We start from the raw sequence: 16,554 nt of genomic DNA, 5'->3' as shown, positions 1-16,554 counted from the left end.
GGAGATCTCGGATTTGGATCGACCCTCTCTGACCCGATCCGAGAAAAATGGCACTATCGGAGCCGATACCCGATTTGAATATCGGATCGGCGCATCCCTAATTACAAGGATGTTCACAGTGGGCTGTGTTTACATTAATCTCGCATCATAAAAGCATAAAAGCCGATGTGCAAGTACATTTAAACACTTACATTACTCAGCCGAACAAACAAGCGCTCTTCATCGTGAACATTTGAGTGTGCGGTTAAAAACTAGCCTAGAGCGCCACCTGCTGTTAAAAACTAAGCTCAGAATCGATTCGAGAGAGAATCACAATGCATTCCGATAATCTCAGAATCGATCCACGAAACGCGATGCATTGATTTATTGTCCCAGCCCTATTCGTGATAATGAAGATTGATTAAAATGAGAAATCGTGAAATCAGTGATTTCGGCCCTCCAAAACCAAATATTTTCGGTTGCCATATTTTAATTTTTAGACCTAATATCACCCATTAATCATGTCAAAATCACTGTAACTCTTCTTTGTCTTCAGCTCAACTGGCGAAGCTCCAGTCTGATATGGAGGCTTTACGTGAGCAGAGAGAGAACACCATCACCACCACCCGCGAGGAGCTCTACAGCGCCCAGGAGGAGATCCTGGTTCTCCGGCACACCATGGAGTCCGCCACCGCTGAGCGGGAACGAGAGATCGCCGCCCTGCAGGGAGACTTGAGCGTCGTCACCGCCGAACTGGACAAATGGAGACAGACGGCAGCCAAGTATGAAGTGGAGATCAGCAACTTACAGGCCAGCTTCCAGCTCCAGAGCCAGCACCAGGAAAGAGCTAGCCAACTTCAAGGTACTCCATTGGTTTTTGGCCATTAGGAGGCCTAGCTCAGCAGAATCACTGTTAAACCCAGACCCGGTTCAGCGGTCAGGCCAGCTTAGCATGTCGTCATTGGCGCTCCTGCGGTGAACCTGCTGCGTCCCTGATGTGCTGTTTGGCTAGTAATGTTCCCTGTATGTCATAAATCAAGCTGACTTCAGAGGAACAATGGCTGAGATCATCACTGATGTGGTGTTTTGTGATCTCTCTATTATATTATGAGTTCAGTTTTTCTGAATTACTAGCCTTGAGAAGAGAACTGAGTTTGAGTTAAATGAGTAGAAAACATGCAGTACTTTTTAAAAGATTGGGGTCAGTGAGATTTTTATTCAGCAAAGACGCATTAAATGTGACAGTAATGACATTTATAATGTTGCAAAAGGTTTCTATTTCACATAAATGCTGTCCTTTTTTTTTTTCGAGCTTTGTATTGATCTACGAATCCTGAAAAAAAAAATGCTTCCACTAAAGTTTCCCAAAAAAATATTATGCAACCATTAACAATAAAAAATAAAAAAAAATCTCGAGCAGCAAATTCAGCTTTGATTACAAGAATAAATGACATTTTTCAGTATATTCGAGTAGAAAACAGCCATTTTAAATTGTAATATTTTTTCACCATTTTACTGTATTTTTAATCAAATGCAGTCTTGGTGAGCTTTAAAAAATATTTAAAAATCTCACAGACCTCAAACTTTTAAATAAGTGTAAGTTCAAAGATTGAATATATCTCCCCATAGCAGAGTGTAATGTTTTATTGGCTATTTTTTATTGATAATATTATTTATCAAAATATTGCGATTTTAGTTTATTCAGTGTGTTTCTTTAAGTCCGTACATTTCACAAGACTTTCTTCACATATTGAGAAGGCACACATGCTGTATTAATTTCACTGGGGTCTTTCCCTCCAGGCCCTCTTTAATGTGTTGTCCAGAGTCACGGAAACAGTTTTGTTATCGTCCATCCTGCTGGGTTTATTTATTATTTATTGGAACCTTGTTTTGTTTTTCACAGAAAAATGTGCATAAAAGTGTTCTGACAGTGCTTCTGAGATCGTTTAAAGCCATTTTAGGCTACACAGAATCTTAAGCAGTAAAATTGAACATGACAGGATAAAATTAACTCTAGTGATGTACCAAAATAAAAAAATTCCAATCTGAAACCAAAAGGTCTGGACACAGACACACTGGACAAAAACAGAATATGAAAATGATAAATTAGCCTGTGTTTGGAATAACGATAAATGTGATTTTGTTTTAATTTTGCATAATCACTTAAATCAGGTGATGGTTTTAACTGGTAATATATTAAATGGTAGTGTATTGTATGGCGTGATATTGTAAAAAAAATTAATATAATTGCTAATAAATACATTGAATGTTTATTATAAGTTATAAATTGCATATTTTGTATGTTTTGTAATATATTTATATAACTTTTTTTATATATATTTATTAAATTTCTTTATATAAATTTGTTAATTAATTTAATGTATATTTAAAACTTCAACATTTTAATTTTAGTTTTTTTTAAACTAAATGATATTTGAATGAGCTGAACAGTGGTTGCACTTTAATACATTGTTATGGGGTGTGAGTATAGGGAATCAATTTTATAATTAGTTTTTCTCTCTGTTTCTGTGTGTCAGGTGAATTGGAGAAGCTTCAGGGCGAGTGCTCTGGTCTGCAGAATGAATGTGACAGTCTGCGGGCTGAGAAGACCACACTGATGCAGAAACTCCACAGACTAGAGGAAGAGCTCGACAGGTGGGTCGCATTCACACAAACAGGCTCTCAGTGGGTTTAGATCGTTTCACACAACAAAAGTGAGTCAGGTTTTAAAGATTTTTTTAAAGCCGTTTTACATTGTCAGATTCCACACCTGCTCTCTTAAATGAAGAATGTTTGAAACGCCATATTGCACAACAACTGCATCTCTTTGTATTTACAAAAGACTATTTCAATGATGCTTTTTCAAATAACTGGATACCATTGTAGTATTTAAGTACCTTTGTCCTGTACTTAATCTCTGCCTTAGGCAGTGTGTGTGTACGTCTCTGTGCTGACGTTATCGTTTTATAAGTCACCGCTATGAGCTCACCTGCCCTAGACCTTCACATTATTATTAGGAATGTTCTAGAACATTCTCTCCCATGTCACAAATTTATTCCATTCATTCTGAAAACTCAACAGAATGTAAACAGCACAATCTTTGACTTTATTTTCCATTCTTTGTTTCGCAGCTCCAGAGAGCAGAGCACGACGTTGAGCAGCAGCCTGAATGCTCTGGAAAAATCCCAGGGAGACCTGGAGAATAAGCTGGGCTCAATACAAGACCAGCACCAACAGGACGCTAGCAAACTGAAGATCCAGCTGGCTCAAGCTGAAAGCCGCACCAGAGACCTGCAGAAAGAGGTATAAGCAACCAAAGACCACCCAGATCGTTGATTGATAATAAGCTGCCAAAATGCACAACACATTAATTACTTTTATTCAGCAAGGATGCATTAAAATTAATCAAGTGACAGTGAAGACCTTTATAATAGGGCTGTCAGTCGATTTAAAATTTTAATCTAATTAATTACAGGTTGCTGCGATTAATCTAATTAATCGCAAACTAAATTTGGCTGTGAAAATACCCCCAAAAGATCATTTAAACTTATTAAATGTATTAGGCTACAATGGCCTAACATAAAGTATGGAACATAAAAGAAGATAATTCGAGAAAAATCTCTGTATTTTTTGTTCATGCAATGAAAGTCACTAGTGACCAAAACAGTATTCAAAATACCTTCTTTTATGTTGTGCAAACGAAAGTAAGACATTCAGGTTTGAATAGGGCTCGAATGCGATTGTGTGCATCTCGTCAGTAAAGCCGGTTCTGGGATTAGTACTAAATCTCCATCACTTGCTTTCAGATGGAGCAGCATTTACTACACAGAGCCGTAGTTCACTAACAAGCTACACAAAATCACGTTCATAATCGCAGACGATATAATTGCGTGATAATGAATTTGAAGAAATCGTTTTGCGATTATGAACGCAATTTTGCATAGCTTGTCAGTGAACAACGGCTCTGTAGTAAATGCTGCTCCATCTGAAAGCACATGCGTTATTGAAAAGCACCAGATTTAATAACATGTTTTTACTCCGAACTCACTTCATAACATCAGTCGAGTGTTTGAAATAAATCCTTCTGTGAGATGACGTGGCTTCTTATACAGAATAACGCACACAACATATTTCATAGTTTTCTAAGCTGTGATAAAGGCTATGTCGATTAGCATTGAATTATTATATACTTTATTATAATAAAAATTATAATAAGGAGAACTCAAATAAATCATATATTGTCGTAGTCGTGTGTTTATTAGTCACGTTGAATTAATGAAAGCAGTTAAATCTTCTGTTTATTCAGCTGCAGCTGAAATCTCTCCTGGATTTCTTCTTTGGGGCATATTTGGAGTTTTAGCGCGAGAGTGCCTTCTGACCAATTTACTGCTGATCACAGAACCGTACTTCTCTGAAAGATACGCATGACAATCGCAGCTTCTGCCTAATTGCGAAAAAACATTTATTGCCTTTGCAATTTAATTTCGATTAATCACGCAGCCCTGGGTTTGAAACAACATGAGGGTGAGTAAATGACAGAATTTATTTATTTATTTTTGGTTTATTTTAAGTAAATGAAATTATACTCTAAAGAAGAAACTAAAAGTACCAGCAGATGGCGGTAAATGTCTTTATGAATCGATCCGTTCAAACGGCTGATTCATTCAGGAATTCAGTAAACGGCTCTATAAATGGGCTACTGAATCATTTGTTCACATGATTCGTTCAAGACACAGATTCATTCAGAAACTAAACATCGCTGTGTTGCTCGGAGATGCACAACAGTTTTGCTGTGGCTTTATAGGTAATATTTTCATTGCCAGAATTGAACAAAATGCACAATATTGTTAAAATTTTGCACAATGTTAACTTATTTACTAAACGGTTGTATAAAATCAGATTTGCACTCGTGTTCTTAGAGACAAAAACAGCACTGGTGTGATATTGCTCTTTATGCTGGTCTGATATCGCTTATCATATGATCATAGATGCAAACTACTCACCTTTAGGTGACAACTCACTTTTTTTTAGATCAAAATGGGTCACCTATGAGATTTGCTTGGATTCAATGAGAAAGTGTTTTTATGAGGGAGAGGGGAGGAGGGTGTCTTACAAGGGTACTTGTGATCTTACAAGGGTAAATAAAGAACTGGGACCGGTTGCAGACTGGTCGTAACTTTATATTCAGTTATGAAAAGGTAGAGTGGTCTTATTTGTATTGGAAAAGTAAGACCGATAACCACTTGGCAACTGCTAGTAAGTTTTGTATAGTAATTTTCTTTACTCTTTAACAAATTATATCAAAAAATTGGTGTCCTGGCTTTCTATGCCTTTTTGCACTTCCCTTTCTTCATGTGTTCAATACTTTTTCCCTGTGTCATTCCATTTTATTACACATAAGTTAATTTCTGAACTTATTTGTTTTGTTTTCTTTGTATGTATGGATTACTTGCGTTGTTACCGACATCTGGTGTAAATTTCATGTCAACAGCACCTCTAGAAATATATTTACTGTGTTCAATACTTATTTTACCCACTGTATCTTTAAAAAAAAAAAAATCCATGTGGAGCATGCCCCCGGTTCTCCCCCCCCCCCCACTTCCCTTTTTGCATCTCTGTATGATATAAATATGAGACAAAAACTCATACAGGGGCATTTTTTTGCCCCAATATCTTGAATTTTTAGGGCTTTACTGCATTTATGGAGTTGTTTCCCTGCATTATATTTGTCAACAGCCAACTGTATGAAATGTAAGATAACGTACAGGTATGGGGGCGGGGCCAGTGCGTTAACTGCATTAAAATATTTTAATCGTGTTATTTTTTCATAACTAATTAATTAAGTTAACGCATTAAACTGACAGCCCTACTTTATAATGTTACAAAAGATTTCTATTTCAAATAAACGTTATTTTGAATTTTTTTTTAATTCATCCTTTCTAAAATAATGTGGTTAATTGCAGTTCTTTCATGATTTAAGAGGAGGGGCAATTAATTTTTCCCGTAGGGCCACGTAGGTTTGGACAGCTTTTTTCCCTTAATAAATGAAATCATCATTTAAAAACTGCATTTTGTATTTACTTGAATTATCTTTGTGTAATATTAAAATTTGTTTGATGATTTGAATCTTTTAAGTGTGACAAATATGCAAAAACATTTTAAAACAGGAAGGGGGCAAAAACATTTTCACAGCACTGTATGTGACACTGAAAACTGGAGTAATGATGCTGAAAATTCAGCTTTGCGTCACAGAATTAAATTACATTTTGAAATATATTCACATAGAAAGCAGTTGTTTTAAATTGTAATAATATTTCCCAATATTAGTGATTTTACTGTATTTTTAATCAAATAAATGCAACCTTGGTGAGCAGATGAGGCTACTTTCAAAAACATTAAAAAATCTTAGTCCCCCAGTTTTTTTTTAAATGCAATGATTGCATAATCTCTCTGTTTCTCTCCAGTACGACGACACTCAGAATCTGCTCTCAGATCTGCGGCAGCAGTATGAGCAGACGGAGCAGGAGAAATACTCCATCAAAGACGAGCTGGAACAGTGCACGGTCAACCTCAAGCTCCTGCAGGAGAAAGGCAGCAGTGTGAGTCTCACAACCCACACAGTTCATTTGCAAAGCACCAAAAAACTCAACACATTGCTTTTAAGCCAGCATTAAGATCTTACTCCAGTTAATTAGCTATCATCCACATTACGCCATTTATCGCGGTTGTCAGCAGTCAGTGATAGATCTTACTTCACTGTTTTGCACGGCTCTGGAAAACACAGCAGAACACACATATACGGCATGATTTTGTGAGTCGTTAGCAAAAATTATTTGCAATTCAACATTTGTAGGCATCATAGGTGTATTAAAATGTTCTGTAATACTCTAAAAAGCTGTAGTTAAAATACCCAATATGTTTCATTAAATATTATTATTGTTTAGCAGCTCATATTGAGTATATATTCATTAACCCCTCAAAGACTTCAGATTTTTCACTTTCAGGTTCTCCTTTTTTTCATCATTATGACCCAAGAGAAGAAAAAATTTTTTTGACACATTTTACAATTTATTCTTCATTTTTGGCCAGTTGTGATATTATTATTGTTTAGCAGCTCATATTGAGTATATATTCATTAACCCCTCAAAGACTTCAGATTTTTCACTCTCAGGTTCTCCTTTTTTTCATCATTATGACCCAAGAGAAGAAAAAAATTGACACATTTTACAATTTATTCTTCATTTTTGGCCAGTTGTACACTTCAGTTTTTCGAATTTGCTACACAAAACAGTAGTTATCACCTTAATCTCCCACAGTTCCCTCAGAACAATCCCTTGCACACTGCTGATTGGAGTCACAATCACTTCATGTGTCGCTGATTTGAATTTAACACAGATAAATTGTAGATTAATTGTTCTTTAGTTGAATACAAATAACCAGTTTATTGTTTGCTGTGATTTATTAATGCCTTGAACACTGTCCTCGTTCCTGACGTCCTGCTTCTAGATGTTCAAATGTGTTTGTGGTTCTGGGGCGTTTTATATTTTTGTTTGTATTGATTTATGGACAGTCCCTTCCACCGCACCTCTTTATTTGGCTGTTTTTGTTTGTATACGTTTGTATGTTTGTTGTAGTTGTTCGACTCCCCCAGCCTGATTTCCGTTGAATAGTTTGAAGATTGATTTTTTGTTTTATTTGTAATATCCCTTCCCTCCTCTAGCCATCCATATTGCAGCCTGTCCAAGCCATTTTCATCGGTCTATTCCTGGCTTTGCTGTATTGGTGCTTCGGCCAGTTGTGGTAGAAAGGTACACACGCTCCTGTTGAGTCTGTTTGTGTGTCTCCTGTATATCCACCTCTGTATATATCATCACATATATACGACCTGTGCATGGCAAACTCTCATCCGTCATCTCTGCACCCGCTTCGCCCCAAAATCCCTTTTCGGTGCTTGGCGACACATGGGAACTCTTAACCAATTCCTCGTCCAGAATCACCAATTACTAACCAAACACATTAACTGTCTTGTCTTGCTTGGATCGGCATATAAATCTCTGCATTCGGGGATTTTGGATGCTTTTTCATTTTTGGGGGCATTTTGGTCATCATGTTGTCTTTCGTTTGCTGTTCTTCTTTACTTTTATCAATTTAAAGGCATATTTCATCCAAATATGAACATTCTGTCATCATCTACTCACCCTAATGTTGTTTCAAACCTGTATGACTTGCTATCATTCAAAAGAAGAGGTTTTAATAAATGTTCATGCTGCTCATTTCCATGCAGTGAAGGAATAAAGAGATCAGCAGCTGACAAACTGAAAATAACTAAGCAGCACAATGACAGTCCATTAAGTCAATAATTTCTGAAAATCATCCCTTTTTGTTTTAGCTTCCTAAAACAAAAAGGGATGCTTTTTCATATTCAAACGTAATGCATTAGGACAATTTTTGTCATTAGTGGCACTAAATGCCATTGGTTCTTACTCGCCATATAGACTACTTATTCCCTTTTTGTAAGATGAGTTTTTTTCTGTTTTTATATGGATTTCTGTATTTCCTGACCTGAAATATGAGCCATGAAGATTGCATAAATCAGAGGAAAAAAATTGCTGCATTTGCAAATTTTATGCCAAAATAAAATTTCTAGTTTAAGCACAAAAAAACAGCCATAAATAAGATTATAGTTTTATTATAACACCAATAATATAAATATTATATAATTTTATTATAATTTTACTTTTTCATAAATTAAAATTATAATTATTTTTAATTATAAAGAATTTAATTATCATTCAATACTTTTTCACAGTACAATATTACCAATTCAATAGTAATGTATTTAGTGATTTAATTTTCATATTGTAAAAGAAAAATATTTTATTATAATATAATTATTATTATTATTATATAATAATAATATATAATAAGTATCACAATATATTAAAGATAAATATAAATATTATTATCTTAATTATTATTATTATTATTATATTTTTATAGATTGACAGCCCTTGGTCACTGTTCACTTTTATACAGGAAAAAAAAGCAGCATGAATATTTTGGTAAAATGCTTCAAACTTAGTCATACAGGTTTGAAACAACACGAGGGAGCAAATGATGTCCAACTTGTCATTTTTGAGTGATCTGTTCCTTTAAGCGCAACTTTTCTTTCTTTGGGTTTGAAGAAAGACGGTTGTGTTTGCTTTTATTTGCTTTATAACTCCTGTGAGGTAACTGGTTCTCCCAGTTTTACTTAAATATTTGCTTTTCCTGTCTTCTCCCTCTTTCTCTCCGTTTCTCTGTGTATTTCTCTCGTAACTCTTTGTCTCTTACTATCACCCAGGTCTCTCTCTGTCTCTTTAGCTCCAGTCTCCAGTGCTTCTGTCCTGGTTGCTCTGGTGCATCTAAAATAACGACCTTTATTAATTGCATTGCTGTCGTTTCAGAGCGGTTGGATGCCCTGGATGCCGGTGATTGCCGCAGGTCTCTCTCTGTCTCTTTAGCTCCAGTCTCCAGTGCTTCTGTCCTGGTTGCTCTGGTGCATCTAAAATAACAACCTTTATTAATTGCATTGCTGTCGTTTCAGAGCGGTTGGATGCCCTGGATGCCGGTGATTGCCGCATTGGTGGTTGCTCTGGTGCATCTAAAATAACGACCTTTGTTTTTGTCATCCTCCTCGTTTCAGAGCGGTTGGATGCCCTGGATGCCGGTGGTTGCTGCTGTGGTTGCCGTGACAGCAGTGGTGCTTTATCCCAACTTGTCCAAGAGCTCCTCCTGAGAACCAATCAGAACACTCGTCGTCTCTACCACTTCCTGTCCCCAGCACGGCCCTCTGTCCAACCTGAACATAATACCTCTCGTTTTGACAATACAGCCCCAATGTCTGTGTAAAATGCAAATGTATATAGTATAGAAAGAAAGAGGGAATAAAGTTGTAACGCATATTATAGAATAAATAATCTATCAGCGTTTTTGTCACTCGGATGGAAATTTTGATGATTAAAATGGCCTAAACTAGGTCTACTGTTTCGTTTTCTTGAATGGGTACCACGTTTTCTGTTAGCAAGTTTTTGTTTCTTGGACTCTTCTTGTGGTTTGCCATCTTAGATGTGGCAATCCAACTAGATGTACAGCCAAATGAGGATCTGAACTCTAGGGCACAGAGGGGAGAAGTGCCTATTTTAAATACTAGTAGGACTAGTTCACATTGAAGTGCCACTCATGCAGCGAATGGAAAAAAAAGTCTAAATTTCACGTCGTCTGTGCTGTTATTGTGTGTTCGAGCCGACATGCTTCTAGCACAGTGATGTTGTTGTTCTCTATGGCTGTTTCTCTTGTATCATGTATTATAAGCAAATGTTCATGTCAGAGACACTACAAGTATCTAGGTGGTTTTGAAAATCAACGTTAGGATTGCGGTCAGCGTCAAACAGATGGAGCGTTGACCTAAAACAAAAACAAATGTTGTAGCTTTTTACCAACACACTGTCCTGCTGTTCGGACTGAGATGGAGCACTTTGGAAAACTCCTACAGTACCTCCTGAAAAAGGCTCTGGGATTTTGCTGCCTTACCTGTAACATAGGTTTCTTCTTACAGAGTGAAATTGGATGCAAAGGCTTTAAAATGAATGGGATAAATGGGTGGAACTGTCACAGATCCGCTCTCGTGAAGCACAGAAATGGGTGAGAGTGAATTATTTGGAGGGTGAATGGAATGAGTTGTTTAAATGTGGATGTGCAAGCTGCTTTGAGACTGCAGGAAGACGAATTAACCAATGATGTGTTTGGTGTGTGGTTCACATTTGTCTGCTGTGCTGTAAATAAACAGTCGTGGAGCAAAAAGCCGAGCTCATCTGGTTCAACGTGTCGCAGACTTTGTTTTTGCATCTTTTTTTGTTTCACTGGAAAGACATACTGCAACAAAAATCCACTGAACATGTCAACATGGATTTGACCATGAATGAAAAAAAGCAAAGCTTGTAGCACAGAAAGTATAGCTTTAAACAGATCTCTTGCATCGAAAGCAGCGTTTTTGTTCTTTAAACAGCACGATGGACTTTTTATTTCTAAAGTCCGCTTGGAACATCGTCCTTCACAGGCCGTTTGTAAATATGTATGTATGAATGTTTGTGTGTAAATATGTTATAGTCACAAAATAAACATTGGATATAAATGATATCGGTCACATCTAATTTGCTGCTGAAGCCAGTTTTTAGGATATGATGCGTTGGCCTTTTCTTATCCTTTTAATTGAGATACCAGTTCTTCGTTCAAGTTCGGTTTAGTTTAGTTTTATAGATGCATTTGTACCTTTCATTTGGCTTAAACACGTACAGTTTTTGACCAAGGGTTTTTTTCTTTTAAATTGCAAATGAAAGTTTTGGAACTCGTTAACGATAACAACAAACATTAGAACTAAGGAAAAGATGCAAACGGTGATGTGAATTTAAACAGGTCGTAGCTGAACCTATCAAGGCTGGTTTTTGTAGGCATAAAGTTTGCATTTTTGTTTCTTCATTCTCTGTCAGTTCATAGTGGTGCAATAAAGTTTCTCACAAGTTGTTTGAAGTTGAAAATCAAAGCTAAACCTGGGCCTTTGGGAAAAGATCTCTTTAAACTGGTCACCAACTACCAACCAAGTCAGTACAGTACAGCACACTGCCTGTATATATTTTATTCGTAAATATTGTTTGAGGGTTTTTTTTTGTCTTCAACAGAGAGCTTTTGTTTCTACACTTTTGTTTTAAACATCAAAGATAGTTCATTGTCAAAATTCTATTTTGTAAAGACAGAAAGGGTATTTGCACTAACCAGTGTGATGTGCATGACTTCAATAAAACCGCTTCACTTTACTTGACTAGTTTGATTCTTTTTGGTCAACACCTATTTCATGTATTTTTAGCTAGATCAGCATATAATTTTTTTTTTTTCCTGTATGGGTTTATCAAAACTAACTAATAGTATTTTTTTAGGGGGCAAACATTCACAAACGTAAGAGCGATTGTGCCATTTCTAACTTGTGTGTGCGCGGGTTCCGGTTTCATTACAGTCATTTTAGCTGTACAAAAACAGTCCGTTATGCTGCTTGATATGGTATTTTATATTATTTTAATTACCTATCATAACCATAAACACGCAAATAGTTTAAACGTTTACTGTACTTTGTTTTCTCTAGATATTTACCTATAGCAGCTAATGAACCAGATGTCTCGTATATTCACAGAAAACTGCTTAACATTGTAAAATAAGGTGAATAGACCCCACATTTCTTGAAACTGACACAAAACTTATGTTAAATTATGATGTTTTCACCTTAAATGTTGTTTGTAGAAATGAACACAAGATGGCAGCCCTTACAAGATTTTTTTTAGAAGCTGTTATGTTTCTGTTTTCATGTGCATTATGAAGCGTCTTTGGCATTTACAAGGCCATATATTTGTTCTCCGGACAAGATTATAAGTGTTCCTTTCTCAAGCACATCTCCTTGATCTTTATTTCCAATAAGGTGTGGAATGTCTCGAATACCTTTGCTGAATTGTTCTTTTGTCTGGAAGTCAGGACAGATCTGTAAACTTGAGATTCCATGTTTCCTGCAGCGGTTAGAACCACATTCTCATGGAAGCCTGATAGAATGTCAAGCTGTCTGCACCCACTGCCAAAGCTCATCGACTCCTCTCTGACACACCCAGGGGCCCTTGGGGGCCTCGCTTTGACATGACTGTGACGTGGGCGTGTAACCGGGCCTGACACAGGACATAAGCGGTGATAGGAAGTTCCCCGCCCCGTCTGATAACAGTTGACTGCTGAGATTTATGCAACATCACTTTCGTATCAGCACTGAAGCGAACTCAAATCGCAGGCTTTCTGTTCTCAAGTTCAATTTAAAACTATACTGTTGCTCATACAACGGAACATGCGTGAACAGGGTCTATAAATATGTATAATTTAGTCATAGTGAAATAACAGATATATATGTATATACAATTTTGGAGAATTGAAGCTGCAGAATATTAAAATGTAATCATGTTTTGAGATGGGGGGGCAAGTTAAAGACAGGCTATGCATGTGCATCTGATATAAAATCATGCATTGAATAAATGTAATGAAATAATCGGCTATCAAACAGGATATAAATGGGAAGAAATAAAACATATCAGTTTACTATGATACAAAAAGAAAATTAAATGCATGCCTTTGATGACGAATTTGTATTTTCTCTTTCATTAGACAGTTAGCTAACTGTGCCAGGAACATATTAAAGGTTATTTTGGTTGCACAAGAAGAAATTTCTTTTAAAAATCCTAAATGATTAACTGGAAAACACATTAAAAGTATTGCTCAAAAGTTCTGGCAATCTCAGAATTAAAGCGGTACAGTAAAACATACAGATTAATTGTTAAATATGTGCCCTTCAGACAGAAAATGTGCCTCTGATTTCATTACAATGAATAGTGCTGATCTCTAACAGCGACATCCTGATGATTCAGATGCACCTGGAAATGTGATGCCAGCACTATCAAAGATCTCATGCAATCTGCTTTACCAACAGTACGTCATCCTACAGATGAGTCGGGCCGTGCCTGAGGGCCTCAGTTTGGTGCAGCCTGTGGGTTTGAGTCCAGACAGACAGACAAAGGCTGTAATCTGTGCTTCAGACACATTACTCGGCTCAGAAAGGTGGGAGATTGTGACGAGAATCCTGTCACTGCAATCTTCACTGAGGTTAAAAAATAACAAAAAGCCAAGACAAATGATTACAGGACAGACTTTTGCAGCGAACACAACTCATATTTACTTAATGACATTTAAAAATCTCTTTCAGTCTTTATTTAAAGGAATAGCTCACCAAAAAATTACACTTGTGTCAAATGTACTTACCTTCGGGCCATCCGATTTAGAGTTTATTTCTTCTTCAGATTTACAGGAATGTAGCATCACATCACTTGCTCAGCAATGGATGCTCTGCAGTGAATGGGTGCCGTCAGAATGAGAGTCCAAACAGCTGATAAAAACATCACAGTAATCCACAAGTAATCCACAGCACTCCAGTCCATCAGTTAACAGCTTGTGAAGCCAAAAGCTGCGTGTTTGTAAGAAACAAATCCATCAAGACGTTTTGTTGCATGGCTAAAATATGAGTCCATAATCCATAATAACGCTTTTCACTGGAGGAATCAATATTAAGGATTATGGATTCGTATTTTGGCCAGATTCGATGGTTTGAAGTTAAAAAACATCTTAATGATGGATTTGTGTGGTGTGGATTATTGTGATGTTTTTATCAGCTGTTTGGACTCTCATTCTGACGGCACCCATTCACTGCAGAGGATCCGTTGGTGAGCAAGTGATGTAATGCTACATTTCTCCAAATCTGTTTCCATAATGAAACAAACTCATCTACATCTTGGATGGCCTGAGGGTTTTCACTTTTGGGTGAACTGGTCCTTTAAGTGTTTGGCTTTGTTTCGAATGCTTCTCAAACAGAAGAGCTCAGCTGCTGTCATATCACAGATGTGCATCTTTCTTTTCAGTTGTAAGAGTGTGATGCACTGTTGATCCACCCTGGTAACTAACGCTGATCATGTACTGTATGCTGCATGAAATAATAGCCGCTGTTGATACTGGAGTGAATATTAAGACTCCTGTCAGCAAAGGTGGGAAGCCGTGCAGGATATGAGGGCGAGGGGAAAGGCGTGTATAATGAAAACGTCTGGATACGTCTGTTATGATTGTAAAGTGCTGCTGACACCTTCCCAGAGACAAAACAGAGCCGTCAGTGTGGCGTTCAGGAGCTTGCCAAACGTGTGGGAAACATTTGTCTGGCGAATCATAAAAGTGTCTGAAGGTGTCCATTACAGCGATGCATCTGAAATCTGTTAGACGGCCCTGTGTGGCTTTTATCAAACAAGCAGAAAGTGTTTGGGGGCCTTTTGTGGAGAACATTTTTGCAATCAGTACACATTTACACGATTATCTACTCTAGATTGCAATGAAAATGACTGGAGAAGAACACACACACACACACAAGTAATCTAATAATTTCTCTTAATATTTCTTATTATGTATGTAGAAACCCAGTTAATAAAGCATAGAACAAATGAAAGTTTAAAACAACATAAAAAGTTCAGGACAGGTTTAAGAACATGTCTTCAGTGTATAGAAACCAAATTTGAAACCAAATTTGGACTATACTGTTTTAAGTAATTACCGACCTATATCAAAACTACCTTTCTTATCAAAAATTTTAGAGAAGGTTGTTCTGTCTCAGCTTGCGTCATATTTAGATATGAATGCTGTTATAGATATGTTTCAGGCAGGTTTTAGATCTCTTCATAGTACAGAATCCGCCCTTCTTAAGGTTTTTAATGATATTTTATTGACAGCTGATTCAGGAAAGGTAGTTATTCTTATTTTACTTGATCTCACAGCTGCTTTTGATACGCCTGGGAAATGTAATAGCTGCCATAGCGACCAGGACTGATTGCTGTAATGTGCAATGATTACTGCAGTGACGAGCACATTACATGCGTGGGAGATTGGGACATTCAGGGCTTATAAGCTGCTACAAAGCAGCACGAATGACGTCAGCAGGTCAATATGGTAAACACACATTTATGAGGTTCCATATCATTGGCCTGCATGTACAGTGGAGTCTGTTAGTCTGAGACCACATTAAAAATCTGGGATGTAATATGGTATATAAACCCCCTTGCCTTCTTGATGCTGTAAAATAAATGTCATGTGGTGCGACTAGAAGATTTTTATGAAATAATTAATGATATTAGTAAAACACTTTTTACTTAAAAAAAAATATATTTAGTACAAATATATATTTTTTACATTATTAGTAGTTAGTACAAAATGCTGCTGCCAGACTTTGACTCGCACAAAGAAGAGAGAGAGAATTACTCCAGTTTTGGTTTCTTTACGCTGGTTGCCTGTAGAATTTAGAATTGAATTTAAGGTTTTGTTGATGGTTTTTAAAGCGTTGCATGGCATTGCCCCAAAATATATGGTTGACCTATTGATTCCTTATCAAAATTCAAGAAACTTGAGATCTTCGAATCAGATGATTCTTTATGCTCCCAAAACAAGATTAAAATCAAAGGGTGATAGGGCTTTCGCAGTGGCTGCTCCTCGATTATGGAACCCTCTCCCAATGCACATTAAATCTTCCCCATCTGTGGATGCTTTTAAGTCTAGATTGAAATCGTACCTTTTTGGTAGAGCTTTTAGAATTGACTAGAGGGACCAGGTTTTATATTTTAATGTTGAATCTTGATTGTGTGACTGTATGTAATGTTGCTGGAAAGCACTTTGGTCAACAGCAGTTGTTTTAAATGTGCTATAGAAATAAAGTTTGTATTGTATTGTATGATGCTTTATATACTTTGCATATAAAATAATACCATCTAGATTTATTTATAACTTTTACTTTATATTTTTAAATATGCTTGTTTCATTTTCATTTGACTTATATTTGTTTTTAGCAGTTATCTTATTATTGATTTATATTAATTTATTTAGTATTTAACATCACATATTTTCAGTTTATTACAATTATATATATATATA

At 36.5% G+C, this 16,554-nt stretch overlaps 1 protein-coding gene across 1 annotated transcript in view; it reads left to right on the top strand.

Moving 5' to 3' along the window:
* The window catches only part of LOC107597202 (sarcolemmal membrane-associated protein-like), a 79,930-nt gene extending 68,775 nt beyond the window's left edge, over positions 1-11,155 (top strand). Inside the window, exons 19-23 of the mRNA XM_016288157.1 lie at positions 536-841; positions 2,517-2,634; positions 3,111-3,282; positions 6,444-6,578; positions 9,665-11,155. Of these exons, the coding sequence (XP_016143643.1) occupies positions 536-841; positions 2,517-2,634; positions 3,111-3,282; positions 6,444-6,578; positions 9,665-9,757 (824 nt within the window). The 3' untranslated portion in view covers positions 9,758-11,155. The remainder of the gene's footprint in view (positions 1-535; positions 842-2,516; positions 2,635-3,110; positions 3,283-6,443; positions 6,579-9,664) is intronic.
* The last annotated feature ends 5,399 nt before the right edge of the window (positions 11,156-16,554 follow it).

This window comes from Sinocyclocheilus grahami, unplaced genomic scaffold, assembly GCF_001515645.1.
Source record: "Sinocyclocheilus grahami isolate Dianchi unplaced genomic scaffold, SAMN03320097.WGS_v1.1 scaffold229.1, whole genome shotgun sequence".
NCBI classification, from domain to species: Eukaryota; Metazoa; Chordata; class Actinopteri; order Cypriniformes; family Cyprinidae; genus Sinocyclocheilus; species Sinocyclocheilus grahami.
This window is presented reverse-complemented; position numbering and strand designations above follow the sequence as displayed.